The 16,921-nt window shown below is 42.2% G+C and overlaps 1 protein-coding gene across 10 annotated transcripts in view; it reads left to right on the top strand.

Annotated features, from left to right (window-relative positions):
- The first annotated feature begins 572 nt into the window (after positions 1–572).
- The window catches only part of fbrsl1 (fibrosin-like 1), a 305,613-nt gene continuing 289,264 nt past the window's right edge, over positions 573–16,921 (top strand). For 6 of the 10 annotated variants that reach the window (XM_072433233.1, XM_072433231.1, XM_072433232.1 and 3 more), the window contains exon 1: positions 573–939. In XM_072433233.1, the coding sequence (XP_072289334.1) occupies positions 637–939 (303 nt within the window). In that variant the 5' untranslated portion in view covers positions 573–636. The remainder of the gene's footprint in view (positions 940–16,921) is intronic. The other 4 variants (XM_072433236.1, XM_072433235.1, XM_072433237.1 and 1 more) reach the window with 2 other exon arrangements.

Raw genomic sequence — 16,921 nt, 5'->3', positions numbered from 1 at the left:
GGACGGTTCGGCTCGCGCAGGGAATAGAGCGTCTCACTTTGGAGCCGTTTGCAGTGACGGAGCGCGTGGAGAGGAATATGGCTTAAGTCCACGGGGAGTACAGCGCACAGAAGATACGATCGCTCGGTTTCGGACGGATAAGATCTCTTCATTTGACAGCAGTGGATCATGGCTCGGGCTGGACCAGCAGCGGCGGACACCAGCAGCAGCGGCGGCGGCGGCGGCGGCGGCGGCGGCAGCCGCGACATGATTCCTTTGCGCTGTCTGCGCGCTGCAGCGAGCACACCAGGCTGCCTCATCGCCTCTTGTTATTCCGATGCCACAAAAGTTGCGAAGCGAGTGTAATGCGTGGATTTTGAACAGTTTTGCACCTGCTTGGACGTCGACACCGCGCAAATTCGTGACAAATCGAACGCGTGGATCGGCGCCGCCGTCGCGCGTGTGGGATACTTGAACATTTGCTTATCTAATGGAGATTGGGGAGGTTTATACTCAAGGTCACTGAGTGCTAGAAGGCTATATCTGCTGTTTAAGCACTCACACATCCCCACGCTCCAGCCGCTCCGTGTGTGTTATCTGTGCGCCCTTTGCTTCGCACACTTGGGATTGCTCAGTTTCCCAGCTCTTTCGAACAACATGGATGGGAAACTGAAGCAGGGGACGGACCGCAGATGCCGGACCAAGCGGGAAAGGGTGCGCAGGCTGAAGGAGGCAGGGAGCAAAGAAGCCCTCCGCAGCCCAGAACCCAACTCCCCCTGCTCCGACAGGGAGGGACACAGTCCGGGGAGGGACGCCGCTAAAAAGGCACCGCGCCCCGCAGCCTCCACCAGAGCTCAGCCGCGGACCCCCCGGAGGAAGAGGAGGGAGTCCAGCTCACAGGAGGAGGATATCATTGATGGATTTGCTATTGCCAGTTTCATCAGCCTGGAGCGCCTGGAGGTGAGCGAGCGCTGGGTCAGCACTGACATTACCTTCTGCTGTTGTGTGCTTGTGCATCTGTGGAGGGACCTCAGGGTGCCTGCTCCGGGCCCCTGCTCCGGGCCCCACTCACCCCCCCACATGGAGAGCTCTGCTGATTGTCTGTCATTAACTGGTGATTGGAGGTCAAGTGGACTCTGGACAAGGAGTCCTGTTTTAATGCTGGTTTATAGATTGGATAATGCATGAGGAGTTGGCATTGACATCAATTAGAAAGTGGTTTTGTGTTCATGATGGAGCTGTAGAGAGATAGTCTTCTAAAACTATGTGTGATACTCTATGGGCTGTAGAATAGAGTTTAGAATAGTATAAGGCAAGTTTTGGTGTGTGCCACATTTGTGAATACTCTGCTATGTGACTAATGTTGCTTTAGGCTCAGCAGTAGAACATGTTTGTGGTTTTGTTTTAACCCCATGAGCCGCAGGTTGCTGGTGTCTTAATGTGTTGGAATTTCATTGGTTTCTACTCCTCGTGGACTCATTCTAATAGCTAGTTTTTGCAGTGGAATGCTTGACATATCACTGATTTTCAGCTGTTGGCATTTGCAAATATATTCATGTATTACCGTGTATTTGATGCCTAATACCAAGTCAATCTGGGGAAAGGGGGGGCTCTCTCTCTTGTGACATCCTCTAATCTCTTTATCTCATTACGTCCCAAATGACAAATAAAACACAGCTCCCCGTGGGACTTTTCCGGCTGACATTATTCCACAAATCGTTACGGGAATCCAGGCTTGTTGAATTATGGCAGTATTAATAAACAGAGATAGCACATTACAAACGCACAAAGGACTATATTTTACTATGATGACCTCATTTAAAAGCTCATGGATCACACCAGACGCCACCCTCATTTCAACCTCCACGTAAGGCTTAGCAGTGGCATTAAATCAGCCGTGATTGACTACTGCCTCCTACGTGTGTGCTTAGTCAGTGTAATATCATGGTACAACGTGAATTTGCAGAAAAAATAACAGCACGACCAACATCCCCAGTGGACGGCTCAATATGGGAGTTTGAAATGATCATTAATTCGACACACCTCGTCTGTTAACAAGTTCAAACTGTTCTGGTCACTGGTAATTACAGGGCAATTCGGTTTGGCGTGGACAGCACTCATCACAGTAAACTCTGCTATCATGTTTTAAACTGATCACGCATTAGATTGTGACAGAGGAAGTGAATGACAGCACTTGCAAACCAAATACGGGCGTACATCTGGCATCCTGAGAAGTTCGGTATTCAAGCTGGAACTGTGGGTATGTGTATATTTGAACGAGGCGGCGCAGTTCAAGACCCAATCGTTTCAAATCATCAATGATCAGCCAGAGGCTTTTTAATCGATCATCTGTCGGTTTGGAGGACTTCATTGGATAGTCTTCTTCTTCATGTTCATCAAAAGGAGCATTTTTTTAAGCAGAAAAAAGGCACTGTTGACTGATCTGAGCGGCTGCACAGACACATAAAACATGACCGTCGGTGATAGTCAGGTGGTCATAATGTTGCGTCTGATCTGGTGCGTGTGTTTGTGACACATTCCATTTCAGTGGCTTTGCTTGATTGCAGTGTGCAGTAATGTCAGTCGGCCCTCTGTGGCTGCCACTGATGACAGCTGCTGACTGTGGGAGCCTTTGATGGTGTCAAATCTGCAAACGGCTCTTTTACCAGCATTTCCTGAGATGTGCACAAGTCAGGAATGTAGTCGACACGATTCGATTTTGAAGTTTGCGTTTTGCACTTGGCATGCGTGAATTGATACTGCATATACAAGAGCGTCTATAGAAACATCACCCATTATTCTGTCACGTAGCTCTCAACCTTTTTGCTAAGTCATTGCTTTCAGCCAAATGGAGCCATATGAATAGACAAATGAATAAACAGATACACTTTCTCATTGAAGTAGCTATTTGTTCAGGTCTGATAGAGCCGTGTACACTTTATGTTAGTCCAAGCCAAGATAAATATTGAGCGCCGACACACAGCATATGATTTGCTGTGATCCACAAAAATGAAAATTCCATATCCAGAACACATATGGCTTTAAGGTTGGGATAGAATCTTGTGCCACACGGTCCCGCAAGATTGTGCACACATCTGGAAAATCATCCCTCGTGTTTACATTTGGCACGGATGGAAAACAAAGTGCTACGTGCTGGTGGAACGTACACATCTTGAGAAATGAAAAAAGCCGGGCTACAATGACACATCACGTTAAACTGCGTTATGTGGTGTCACAGGTTAGTTTACAGTGTTCTGCAGCTGCTACCTTACATGATATTCAAAAGAAGTCACTGCTGTCATATGGACTGTCACGGCTATCTAACTAACACGCTCTTGCACTCATATGCCTCATATTGCAGCTGTGTGGAACTGCCGAACAGCTTGTCACTTGTGTTCTAGCTCAATAATGGAGGTGCCACTAACAACACCTGTTACAGTGGATTAGCTCAAATATAGCATAGGATATATTAGGGGTGGAGGAAATTGCCAAAAATGAAATCCTCAGTGTGTTTTTACTCTCCTGATATAAACGTGTAATCTGAAGGTATTTTGGCAATCTATCAATAAATGTGTCAAAATGTGTCTTTAATTGTGAAAGGTGAAGTATCTGATGTGAAAGGAGTGTACAAATACCCACAGAAGTGAAGATTACATCGTTAGTGTGTTCCAGTTAATATTTTTATATCAGCCCCTTTTGCAGTATTTTGCAAAACTATATGAATAAATAAAAAAATTGCATAACTTCAAAATAACCTTCACAAGATTATTTGATATATTGCCCGCTTGTAGGATATATTTATTAAAACAGTTCAAAGATTTCTTGTTGGCAACTGTTTCACTCACAGACATTCAATAAGTAAAGACTTTTAGAGGCCCATGGGAGAAGAATAAAAAGTCAATAGTACTGTGGCTAATTATTGAGTTCACAACCTGTGGGGAAATTCCATATTGTAGCATATTGTAATAGTCGAGCGAGTTTTATTCTTTTAGAAACGATCCAACCGTAATGGCTGAACATTTGTGGGTAATCATCTTCATCTGCGGTACAGATGTTTTACAATCCATGGTAGGAGCTTGTTATTAGCTTGGAGAAGTTATTGTTTATGCTTCCATAGACGTCCAGTAACTCAGTGCCTTAAATCTTTGTTATTTATGGCATTGTTATTAAGTTGTTTTTCCCCCCCTCAGCTCACTGCTTGATAACATTTGCACTTTGACTCCTTTATCATAATAAAATGACTGACTTTTTAGTGTTTTAAATGGAAAGCGAGGAAGTAATTACCCTGTTTTTTGTTGGATACCTTCCTCACATAGTAATAATTTCTCTGCTCAAGTGCTAAATCCATGTTGAATGAGCGCAGAGTAAACAGTGCACTCCACACCGCCGCTTATGTTTCAACATTAAGTAAATCAGGCATGAGACGTCTCTGTGTGCGACGATACTCATGCGGATGCTGTTGGTTGGTAATTGGTTTGATTTGCATGCAAATGGACTGCGCTTATTAAATGATGTTGGTGAATCTGCTACAACACTTTTTGTGCTTTTGCCTCTTAATATTTCCGCCTGTGCTAAGTGAAGTAAGTGCTGTGTATGTGTTGGGATTGAAACTGCTCTGTTTTGCGCTGCTCGGTGGTGGAGTGGTTAAGGCCGCAGCACACATGCCAGGCTCCATGTGCAGGTGGTAGTGTCGTGAGTTTGAATCCTGGCTATGACAGTTTATTACATGTCCTCCCTTCTCGCTCGTCCCCATTTCACGGTAAGATGTCCTGCCTAATAAAGCCTACGGGCCAAAAAATCCTGAAACTGCTTTTGATCATTACAATACCTTTAGACAGCTGATGATGTCACTTATGTTTCCTGCATCCTTCCCCAGAGCCCAAACTAGGGAGAAGCATAGTTTTTTAAAAATGAATTGAATTGGGCAGTGGTTTTCAACTGTGCGACCTTTTCATCATTCTGCCATTATGTGTTTTAATTACTGGCATTAACTGGAACTGTTAATGTCCCTTTGTCCCTCTATTCATTATTAAAATTAGTCCGAACCTAGTCAGTACTTGATGTGTGACGTTTTGTAATCACTGTAAGAAGTGTAATTTCATAGCTGTTAACAGCTGTTAATGTCAGTGAAGCTTAAGGCAAGTAATTCACACAGTGTAAATTCTCCTGATGTCCGCCTGCTCTTACGGTCACCTACTTACTGTATGCTTGAGTGGAACCCATGACCTATGCCGCCTGTGCTAATTGCTCATCAATTATGAGGAGGACATAGTGGCGTTTGTCCGGGGAATAGCCGTGCCCTATTGCAACATGGTCGGATAAGCTCACTCTCACCCCACCGAAACGACAATGTGCTCTTGTTGACCTCTGAGCAGTGACTAACGACCAGTATGCTGCTGGTGTCTCTGTCAGGCCGTACAGTCTAAAGGCTTCTGTCTCATTAGCATTCAGCTAACACCGACATCCTTAGCCCACAATGTACAGCCAGCCAACGCACCAGTGTATATGTACTCCCCTATGTCCAGGAGTGGTCAACTGTATCTTTGAAACCATGACTCTAATTCCACTACTCCATTCCTAATTTATAACAAGGAGAACTAAAAGAGAGGCAAATATCTTAACCACCCAAGGTTTGTCTTGTTTCTGGTTAGGACTTGTTTTCAGTGTGTCATTCAATCTTGCTGTTTGTGCAAAACCAGGACTCCCATCCCGCAAACTTTGTCCCACTAAAGTGCCACCACCACCTTCTGAGAAACATTGCAGTCGTCGGTCTCAAACTCCTGCTCACCCCAGACACTTTTATAAAACTCCTGCCACCTCTGGGTCGTGGCCATCATCATTAGATTGTCCTATTTCTGTTGGTAAGTCGTGCGCAGCTGCTGCACATAAGAGCCTGGGGTTATGGCTCTCTCCCAGAGCACTTTCACTCTAAACACACACGGCCGCCTTGTTGTTGTTGATATTCCGCTCTGATAGGATCGGGCTCCCTGGATGAAGGCTTAGTCAGTACAACAGTCTCGCCTCTCTCATAACCTGTTTCATTACCGCTGAAAGCAATTTGCAGCGCCGGCCGCATTTGATTATGGCGTGTTTATTTGCTCCGAATTCCCTCGTTTCTCATAAGAAAGCTGCTTTACTTACCTGTGCAAATTGACTGTGCAAACACTACTATCTTTGTGTGTCATGTGCATAGTATCTTGAATCAGGATAATCATTTGTTTAGGAAAAATGATCTAATAAAGCAGTTAATGTGCTGAGCATTTGATGTCTGATGTAACATATGGATTATGTAAAATATACTGTATGTTATTCATATCCCATATACCCATCTAAAGCAACGCCAAGTGTGATACAAATAGAATGATGCACTAGGTTGGCATGAGAGCCCGCAAAATTAGATTTTTGCCCACTAAATCCAACCTACTATCAAGTTAACTACAGTAATCTTTGCCCAGATGTATTTCAGGCCTGCCAACCCAAATTAAGCAAAGCATTTTAGCTATTTCTTCTTATCTGCCTTAAGAAGTAAATGCTGCTAAAATCATGACGGCCCTGAAAGCTATTTTGGCTGAACACCGGTATTTTCCTTGGGTGTCAGAAAATATATTTCTATTTCGTTGTTCCACATATAGACTTAAACCCAATTAAATATAATGCATGAACAACCTGTGTATCATCGCAGCCTTGTAAAGTTAAATACAATTGTTTGTCATGCTGGAAAAGGAATGTGAATATGATGCCAGCACAATCGTAAAACAATTACCCTGGCTTAAACCCCGCCGAACTCTCCCTGGAGGTATTCAACGAGATCAGATAATAAAAACAACACAATTATCCATCTGTCACAGTATTAATAAGATGTTTGATTTGCTCCATTTGCGCTGTGAGTGACGTCGGAAGCAAGCAAATCCCCTTTACGTTAATCCGCCAATCCTTCTGTTTATCTGTGTCTGTGTGAATCTGCTGATTTGTTTGGGGTTTTGGTTCTGCTACAGCACTTTTGAAATTGAAATCACTTTGGAGTTGATTCTGCGATATTTCTGCAGTGTCAAAAGTAACACGCCGCAGGGACGCACTTGAGAAATAACATGTTCTTTTCGCTGAGCCTTTTGATGTGTCTAGTAAGTGTACATAGTGGTGTTGCTCTTTTAGAGCAGTGCATCATTTCACACAGTTGTGTTAATCACTGCGTGTGCAATATGTGGGGCTGAAGCTCTCCGCCTCATGGGATCTCCATAGCAGTTGTTAGGGAAGCTGCGAGAGACAAACAGCCTCTATCAACACATCTTTACAGCTGGTGTGGGGGTCCTGAATTGAACTGTGATTTAACATTTTGAAGATGATTGTTTGATGTGGCTGACTCATGCTTTAAGAGCTGCATCATCCCCCAATAGCTAATGTTTTAACAGACGTTTTCTCAGCCTCAGGAGTAGTCTTTTTTGTTGATTATACTTGAAATAGAAATCTGGATGGCTATAATCCAGAATACTATATCAATCCGAGACTAATGCCAGGTTGAAATGTCTCTGTCTGATGAAAGTGGATTTGATTTCACACAGATTGAGATGGCAGGAGACAAGAAATGACACTGTCTGAAACATTAAGCATCAATTATGATTATATAACAGATACATTGGGGTTCACAGTGGCAGAGCAATGATCTCTGGGTGGAGTCAGCATGTGTTACCGTGGGTGCTCTCCGGGTTGTCCGTCTTCCTCTCACCGTCCAGAGACATGTTAGGTAAACTCTTAATTGCTCCTAGTGAATGAATGTGAGAGTGAATGTGCGTCTATGTCTCTGTGTGAACCTTGTGACAAGCTGGCCTCTGTCCGGGGCGTGCCAGAGGCTAGCTTGTCACTGAAAAAATAACAGCGCAAGTCACTGGGATAGGCTCCAGTCATCCGTGACCCCGAACAGGAACAAGAGGTAGAAAATGAAAATAAATTATTACTGTACATTAATATGGTGTTGGTTTAATCCCTCATTTGTCCAGGAGTGTTCCATTGTTGAAAAATATTCTGTTTTTAATTAAATTCATCCAAAAGTCATTATCAATCTGTGGATCTTGTATGGCATGATACTACGATAAATACGGTGTCACTGTATAATAGTATATAGTATAATATGAATTAATATAAATGAGATAGACTTGAAATAGTCTGAAATCTGCTCCTAAGCAGTTTATCCTGACAGAGGATTGACTGTGGACCACTCCATTAATAGGACCCAACCTGATCACTCACCATTAGAGATGACTGAATCTCGGTCTTGATGTAAATTTGGATTAATAGCCCTTCTGTATATCAGGGATATACACTGGGAGCAATCAGAGACATTTCATGCTTTTCATTCTTACTCTGGTTTGGTATTTTTCTCTTCCCACTTCAGCCCTAGTCTTGATGTGGCGTGTGTGAAAGCATGATTTCAACCTACTGACTTTTGATAAGTCGTACTGAAACTTGCACTCTCTTTATTTGAAATATATCGACCCTTTTAGCACCTAAGGCCACAACAGAAACTGAACTGCCAGTGTTTTGTTTGGAAATGCTGGAGCTGGATATATTTGTGAAAAACTCTATTCACCCCTCTCAAGTACAAAAGAGTCACTGGCTGTGTGCTGTTTAAATAAAAGAGCACAGTCTTTTGTACTTGGATATATTTTCAAAACAGCCCTGATAATCCTTCTCTTGAGGTCGGTCATGTTTGACTGCAGAACACTATCTGATTGCGGCTGAGTAACACGTAGCTAACTGAGCCTGACACCTGACTCTGCTCTGCTGTAGTAAGACGTCTCCTCTTTCTCCTTCTCTCTCTGTGGTGTGGCAGCACATTTGTTGCAGGGCTTGCAGCAAATTTGGCTCTTGTGTTTTTTCCCCCCTCTTTCCCCGGGCCGACGGTGATAGCACGGTGCATCATACAGAACCGCGCTGCTGACAAACAACCCCGGCTCTAATTAACAAGGCGGCCCCGCCACCTCGAGCAACCCGACGTGTCCCATAGTGAGAGCTTTGCTTATGCCAGCGGGGCGTCCCGAGGCACTTTCCTTCCCTCTTTCTCGAACTGTGGCGTGCTGCAGGCTGATAAATGCATGGTCACAATTGATGCCCATCTGTAACACGCCAGCACAGGGTTGAACCAGCACGGTGCATCTGCCGACAAACACTGACCTAAATATATGCAGCACAGGAAGACTCGAGTGGCGCCTGTTGAGGTGGATATGCCGGAATAGCAACAGGGATTTGATGTCCAATGTTTTTCTTGCTTCTTACACCACTGACTTATAATTCCAGTGAGTTTTCGTTGTATGTGAATACATTATAAATATACTTTCTGTGCATTTAATTGCTCAGGGTGGGCTAAAACATGTTTTATGAGTGTATATTATAAAAGGTTCAATACAGTGTGGGATTATAAATGTGATGCTCATAATTTAAAGTGGTTCCAATAAAGTTCTATCCTCAGACTGCAATTTAACAGGAATGTAATTACAAACAAACACAAACAGTGGTGTAAATGCATTAAAGGACACGTCTTGGCAGCCCGCTGAGCCGCTGTGTGTCTAGTATCACACGGACAAATGCGAGCATGACGTGCTTGACACAGCTATGACGACAACTGCTCTTTGGACTTCAATTTTATGTGTTCGAGAGGCGACCGCGAGCTGCAAACAAAGCAGACTTATTTCCAACAGGTTAATCCGGCAAAACATCTCACCAAACAGGAGTAAAGACGCAGAGAGACTTGTTTATGCAGAAAAGCTCACACGTGGAATATGATAAGGCTAAATGCATGAGCAGTTCACCTCAGATGAAGAAGAGCAGCCTAAATTTACCAGGCAGTTGTGCAATTTACGTATTATTTACACATTAAAGAATTGTGACAGAATCTTGAATAATAAATGCGTGAATCAACCCCTTCTTGTAAGGCCAATTAGATTTAGTTTCAGATTCCACGATCCGGTTTGGTAGGGCTCTACTCATCATGTGCTTAAAGGAGCATCATATAACTTTTGTTTTGGAGGGTATGTATCCTGTCTACTGATGTTATGTTGATTTATTACTTTGCCTGAAACAGTATGGCCTTAAAAGTATTTACTCTGCTTCATATGTCTGTAGAAAAAGCACCTTTGGACAGCTTGTACTTTCAGAGCCTCTCAAAAGTGGAACACCTTCCCAACAACAATATGCAAACCCTTCACTTCCAGCTCTGTCGCTTAGATTAGACAACCAAAACTGTCCACACAACTACACATAAACTGATCTACACAACTACACATAAACTGATCTACACATAAACTGATCTACACATAAACTGATCTACACATAAACTAATCCACACATACACAGATCTACACATAAACTGATCTACACAACTACACATAAACTGATCTACACATAAACTGATCTACACATAAACTAATCCACACATACACAGATCTACACATAAACTGATCTACATATAAACTGATCCACACACAAACTGACCTACACACAAACTGATCCACACACAAACTGACCTACACACAAACTGATCCACACATAAACAGATCTACACACAAACTGATCCACACATAAACAGATCTACACACAAACTGATCTACACATAAACAGATCTACACACAAACTGATCTACACATAAACTGATCTACACATAAACTGACATACACATAAACTGATCTACACATAAACAGATCTTAGTACAGATAATGCGCGCCTGCACTTTTGCCCATGTACAACAATATTTTGCTGCTGTTGCTGTTGTATTTGTTAATGCATGCAGTGTTTATGCAGAATAAGTCGGTATGAATTGGACCTGTATTTAATGTGATAAGCGAGTATGTTTGTGTTGTACAAAGTATGGGAGTGGGAGATGTCAGTAGGTGATATTTTCTTGTATCTTTTCCATTTATGCTCATGAATTGTGGGAGTTATGTGGCTGGCCTTAATCCAGAAACAATGTTTTATTGCATTTTCTCGTATTTAATATGCATTGTTTCTTTATTTCATGAATAAATACAAAATATATTGCTCAAAAACACCTTGGACAATGTGCATTCTCATCTTACTATGAATGTATTTTATTTATTTAATTGGGACAGTGCAGAAAGACTTCATAGGACAATAAATGTCTAATTTAGTCTTGGTTTTTCTCCATCCACAGTTTAAGGTGCAGTCTGAAAGTGGGACATACTCTTATTTTCAGTGAACGACCATTGCAATAATTGGTCCTTTTAACAGAGAGCACAGTCTGTCCAAATGTGCTGCCTCTTAAGTACTCACAGTCCCCTCGAGCAGACGCCCTGGAGTCCTCCCACTTACAGTGAAGACCTTCAACTTCGGAAGATGAAGAACTTTAACAAACATTATTATTTTAAATTAAAAAAATGGTCAAAAGAGAGTAAACTCTACTTACCTCAAACAATGCAGTGGTGAAATGGGGTTGCCTCTTCACAGATTTGGCCTGAATTAACCTGTTTAATTGTCTCCATGGCGATAGATACAGTACCTTTCATCTGTTCAATATTAATGTTTTGATGGATTTGCCCAAATTAAATTAAAAAAAATACCTTTGAGGAACATGGCAGGCAAAGCTCAGTGGATCTCAATGAAGACAAGCAGGTGGCGGACTAATCCAGCAGAGAAGATACGTACAGTAGTCGTAGGGTTAGGGTTTGGGTTTGGGTTGGGGTTAGGATTAGGGTTGGGGTTGGGGTTGGGGTTAGGATTAGGGTTTGGGTTGGGGTTGGGGTTAGGATTAGGGTTTGGGTTGGGGTTGGGGTTAGGATTAGGGTTTGGGTTGGGGTTTGGGTTAGGATTAGGGTTTGGGTTGGGGTTAGGATTAGGGATTGGGTTGGGGTTGGGGTTAGGATTAGGGTTTGGGTTGGGGTTGGGGTTAGGATTAGGGTTTGGGTTGGGGTTTGGGTTGGGGTTAGGATTAGGGTTTGGGTTGGGGTTAGGATTAGGGATTGGGTTGGGGTTAGGATTAGGGTTTGGGTTGGGGTTGGGGTTGGGGTTAGGGTTAGGATTAGGGTTGGGGTTAGGATTAGGGTTTGGGTTTGGGTTGGGGTTAGGATTAGGGTTTGGGTTTGTGTTAGGGTTTGGGTTATGATTAGGGTTAGGGTTACAATTAGGGTTGGGGTTGGGGTTCGGGTTAGGATTAGGGTTAGGATTAGGGTTTGGGTTAGGGTTTGGGTTGGGGTTAGGGTTAGGATTAGGGTTGGGGTTAGGATTTGGGTTTGGGTTATGATTAGGGTTAGGGTTAGGGTTACGATTAGGGTTGGGGTTCGGGTTAGGATTAGGGTTAGGATTAGGGTTTGGGTTAGGGTTTGGGTTGGGGTTAGGATTCGGGTTAGGGTTAGGGTTAGGATTAGGGTTAGGGTTTGGGTTAGGGTTTGGGTTGGGGTTAGGATTCGGGTTAGGATTAGGGTTAGGGTTCGGGTTTGGGTAAGGTTTAGGGTTAGAGTTATAGTTTAGCCGTAAATACTGACCTGTCTGAGCTTCCCCACTGGCTTCCATTCAGCTGCAAATGCCCTCTGCACTATGGCATCAAACACAAAATGCACTCTGAATCTTTTGGTTCTCAGTTCAAAGCGCTGTCAGCCTGTCTTTTGGTCCTCTCGCTGCAGCCTGAGCGCATCAGAGCAGTGAAACCTTTACAATAAGAGGCTCTTTGTTTGTCAGGTGCTGTAGCTCAGAGAGAAATGTGCCGCCGGTCGCACGTAGCTGACACATATTAAGTGGCACATAAAAGCATGTGGGGCGCCCGTGCTGTAGATACATATCCATTTCCCCGCTGTCTTTCAGAGCCGTCTTTCAGAGCCGTCTTCCATCTTTCTGTCTGTGTGTTTTCATAGTGCTGACGAATGACAGGATGGTAATTATGGTGTGATTAAGATGCTCTCTCTCTCCCCATCTCCCTCTCTTTCCTGTCTTTCTGTGAATTGGATTTGACTGCTCCGTACAAAGGTTCCCCCTCTTATTATCCATTCCTGACGCACGGAAACTTTGCGCGATAGCTCTCTCTGGTTCTTCACTTAAGTGTACTACGCGTTATGAAACATTGTGAACAAAGAAGATGTCAAAGATGATTGGAAATGATGAGCAGGAGGATTGGCATATTTGATTTCATAACCAGGTATTTGGCAACGCTGTGCACGCCCATGAGATGAAGAATTTATTTTCAAATCTACTATACTTTTCTTATGTTTTACTTACTCTTTGTCCTCACTTGGGACAGGGTTTGTACTCGGCTCCAAGGTCTTGTATACTAATGTGATCGCTGAACAACCAAGATTAAAACAACATAGTAAATTGAGTGGTAGAAATGATGTTGATGTCAATTTTGTAGTTTCAATGCGTCTTACAATAAGACGACCTACTTTTACATTACATTTGACACGTTTTGAAAGAAAGGTTTTAATATGTTTTGAATGGAGCTACCAATTATTTTGACAATGGAACTGAGATTACTCTCTCGGTTTATCGATGAGTTGTGCGGATCACAAAAGGCCTGTGAATATGAGATTTTAAATTAATTCAACCAAGATCATAGCTGAGAGAGTGATTCATAGATAGAGAGTACTTAGATTGAACGCAAATTGTATTGTTTTGTGTTTCTTTTGTCATTTTTGGGGTTATTATTGACGATTATTTCAGAAATCAGTTGTTGCAATTAATCAATTGACTTGTTTCGGACTTAAATAAAAACCCAGCACATTTGTTTATTGAAAATGTATTGAATATTGTCATGAAAACACTGGGCTATCCTGGGAATGCTTCGAGGGAGTTGGAGGAAATGTCTGGGGTGAGGAAGTCTGTTATCCACTTTTTAACATTTCCTTGTGTTGCACTAATCTCCTATTTGTATGCTGTATTGTTTTGTTACCTGCCTTGGGACTGGATATAAATGTGTAGCTACAATCTGGCATATTTACATTTGTTCAATACAGATGTTCATTAATGAGCATTGTCCCTTTTCAATAAATAAGTGAATAAATACATTTAAAAAATCTGAGAGTGCCTGCTCAGACATAAAAGAAGATGGATGGTCGGGCTGAGACTAACGATGGTTTTGATGATCGATTAGTCTAGCCCAGGGGTGGGCAATTATTTTCCTCCGAGGGCCATATTCGAATCCAGGCAAGTAGCGGAGGGCCGGCCTGCCATCATTGGTGTGAAAAAAAAAATCAAAAAACTTAAATATCAAACAAATTATCACTTTTCTGTCAAATATAGCCTATTGAATATATTATTTAATTCATTTCACGCCATATTTATTAAGGATACAAGTGCAGACAGATGCCAGAGGGCAAAAAAAAATACAAATATATATATATATTTAAAATATTACTTGGCATGTTTGGCGGGCCGGATTATAAAGACAAACGGGCCACATGTGGCCCGCGGGCCGTAGTTTGCCCACCCCTGGTCCTGGTCTAGCCATTATTCTTTCTATTTGATTAGCTGTGTAGAACGCAACTATGTTTTCACGTGATGAAAAAATTGCTGAAGTGAGGATCCTGGTGGAGTAAATGTATGGACTTAAGAGAGTTCATACATCTATATTTACACATTTTTTTGCGTAATTGTTATGCTCAATTTGAGTCATAAAACTTATTTTCTGCGCTCATGGCATGTTTTGTAACCTATGTAGAGACCAGTGAATGATTATTCAATTACTCAATTAGCTGACTCTTACGTAGTTGCTATTAATCCAGCAACCTTTTCCAGCCCTGAATGAATCAGAATCAGAATCAGAATCAGAATCAGAATCAGAATCAGAATCAGAATAGGTTTATTGTCAATGAACAGAATTAAACATTAAACATAGGAACTTGCTTTGGTAATTCGGTGCAACATAAAACAATTAACAATGATAAAAACACCATATATAGAGTCAAAAAGTCAAAAAGAAAAACAATAGATGGATGGATGGCATTAAAAGCTTCCTGCCGTCAGTATTTTTCCTATCATAAGCAGACGTGACAAAAGGCTCTTCAAGGCACCAGTGCCATTGATAAGCAGAGCACTTAACTCAGAGTGGAGCTTAAGGACAACATAAACACCACTAAGTTAAATTATTTAAACTGCCCAGGAATGACCGCCCTCTGACATAATCTCGGCTTGGAAACACACACACATCATAAATCCTGCCTTGGTCTACGCGGACATGTTTTTTTAAGCGTGGCCATGTTGTTCGAGTCATGTAGTCGTGACATTGTAAGGAGTCTCGCTGCATCTTTCCTTAATAGATCTCGCTCAGTGTGAAAGCAATTAGTGTGAACAGTTGTCAACAAGCTCCTCTGCCTCCGCCGCTCGCTGCAAACACCTGCTCTGAGGGGAATAGTCTTTATAGGCCAAGTGATGCCCACAATAATTGCTCCACGTTCAGCTCTGCCTGCGCCGCGATAGGTTAACCTTATCAAAGCATATTGTTTGTTGTTAGTTTTAGCATTTAGACTTGTGTGGGTGCGCGCTGTTGCTTCATTGTGTTTGTTTGATAGCTTTGGCAGCCGTGTAACAGGCAGTGGCCAAGATAATGGAGCTCAGATAAGGGAGCGGTTATGCAATGTGCAGTAGTTCTCTCCCATTGCCAGTGCTGCTGCTGCTGCTGCTGCTGCTGCTACGCTGAGGGTCTCTATGACATTTGTCTGACATGTCAAGGAGGAAATGCCTTTCGCTTTTGCTTATTTTGAAAATGTTGTCCTTGTCACCCATTCACGCCGCGCTCCTGGAACGTGAACGACTTTGATTGGCAGTTGTAGGAGACTGCCTCGCACCTTCGGAGGGGAGTCGCTATGGCAGTCTCTCCCAGTCTAATGCTACAAACTGTCATAGTGACCGCGGGTCCTCAAAGCCTTCAACCAATATGTTTCATTTGCAAAGCAGTGTTATAGCGCGCGCAGGTGGGCCACACTTGTCTGAAATGGCTGTATTTCATCTCGTCACTCAACTGTTGGTGGAGAATATTTAGATACAAACAGGGATATCAAGATTATTCGGTTACTTGTGATTATTCAGGTCCCAATATAACTGTAAGAACTATAAACTGATCATAATATTGAGAATCCTTGGCAGAAACGGTGAGTATTTTCAGTTTAATCTACTGTATTCTCCAAAAAGGTCAAACTGCATGTAAACTACTTTATTATCCGGCTGTTGATGTGACAATATCATTATATATATTTTTTTATTCAGTAAGTTTGAGTTCATTAAGCTAGACCTCTGAAAGAAAGCAAGTTATGGATTTGTTTGGTCAAAGTGACAACAATCGTGAATACTCGTGAAATCGTTATGTTTCTTCTTAAAATAATCTGAATGTAAGATATTTTCAGATCTCTCTATAACCAAGGCTCTTGACAAAAGAACACTTTGTCACCATTCTACCATTCTCAGTAAATAAAGCATGCTCAGTTAAATTGTATTAGTAATTTTATATCTAATATTTTTGAAATGGTGAAATTTTATGTTGTATTTTACTGAGCTAATGTTAATAATGAGCTGTAACGTGCTGTTATAGTAATGAAAGGTGTATTTATATGTTGTATCCACCTGCCCAGGGACTGCAGATGGAAAGTAGCCGTAGCTAAATGTGGTAAAGATCATCTTTTCTTTTGAAGATGAATGACTTTGTACATTGCTGACAAACTAACTATTGTGACATCCATATGTACAAATACTTCCATCGTCTGCTGCACAATCTGTCCCCACTCAGCAGTTTGAAAACCATTTGTGTTTCCTTTTCTCAGCAGTAACAGTGATTTAACCAACTGTATTCTCTTACAAAGGCTATGAGAAGAGTTAAAAGCACTCAAGCACAAAATCACAGACTCACTGAAGCTGCATTTAATATGGGGCTTCACTGGACTTGTTATCTGACAGGCGTATAATCAAGAATTACAACCTTTGCAGGATTTGGACACTTTTTGTTGCTAAATTTACA

Source organism: Eucyclogobius newberryi, unplaced genomic scaffold (genome assembly GCF_026437365.1).
Source record: "Eucyclogobius newberryi isolate DKJ021-1_F unplaced genomic scaffold, fEucNew1.0.hap1 SCAF_6, whole genome shotgun sequence".
NCBI classification, from domain to species: Eukaryota; Metazoa; Chordata; class Actinopteri; order Gobiiformes; family Gobiidae; genus Eucyclogobius; species Eucyclogobius newberryi.
This window is presented reverse-complemented; position numbering and strand designations above follow the sequence as displayed.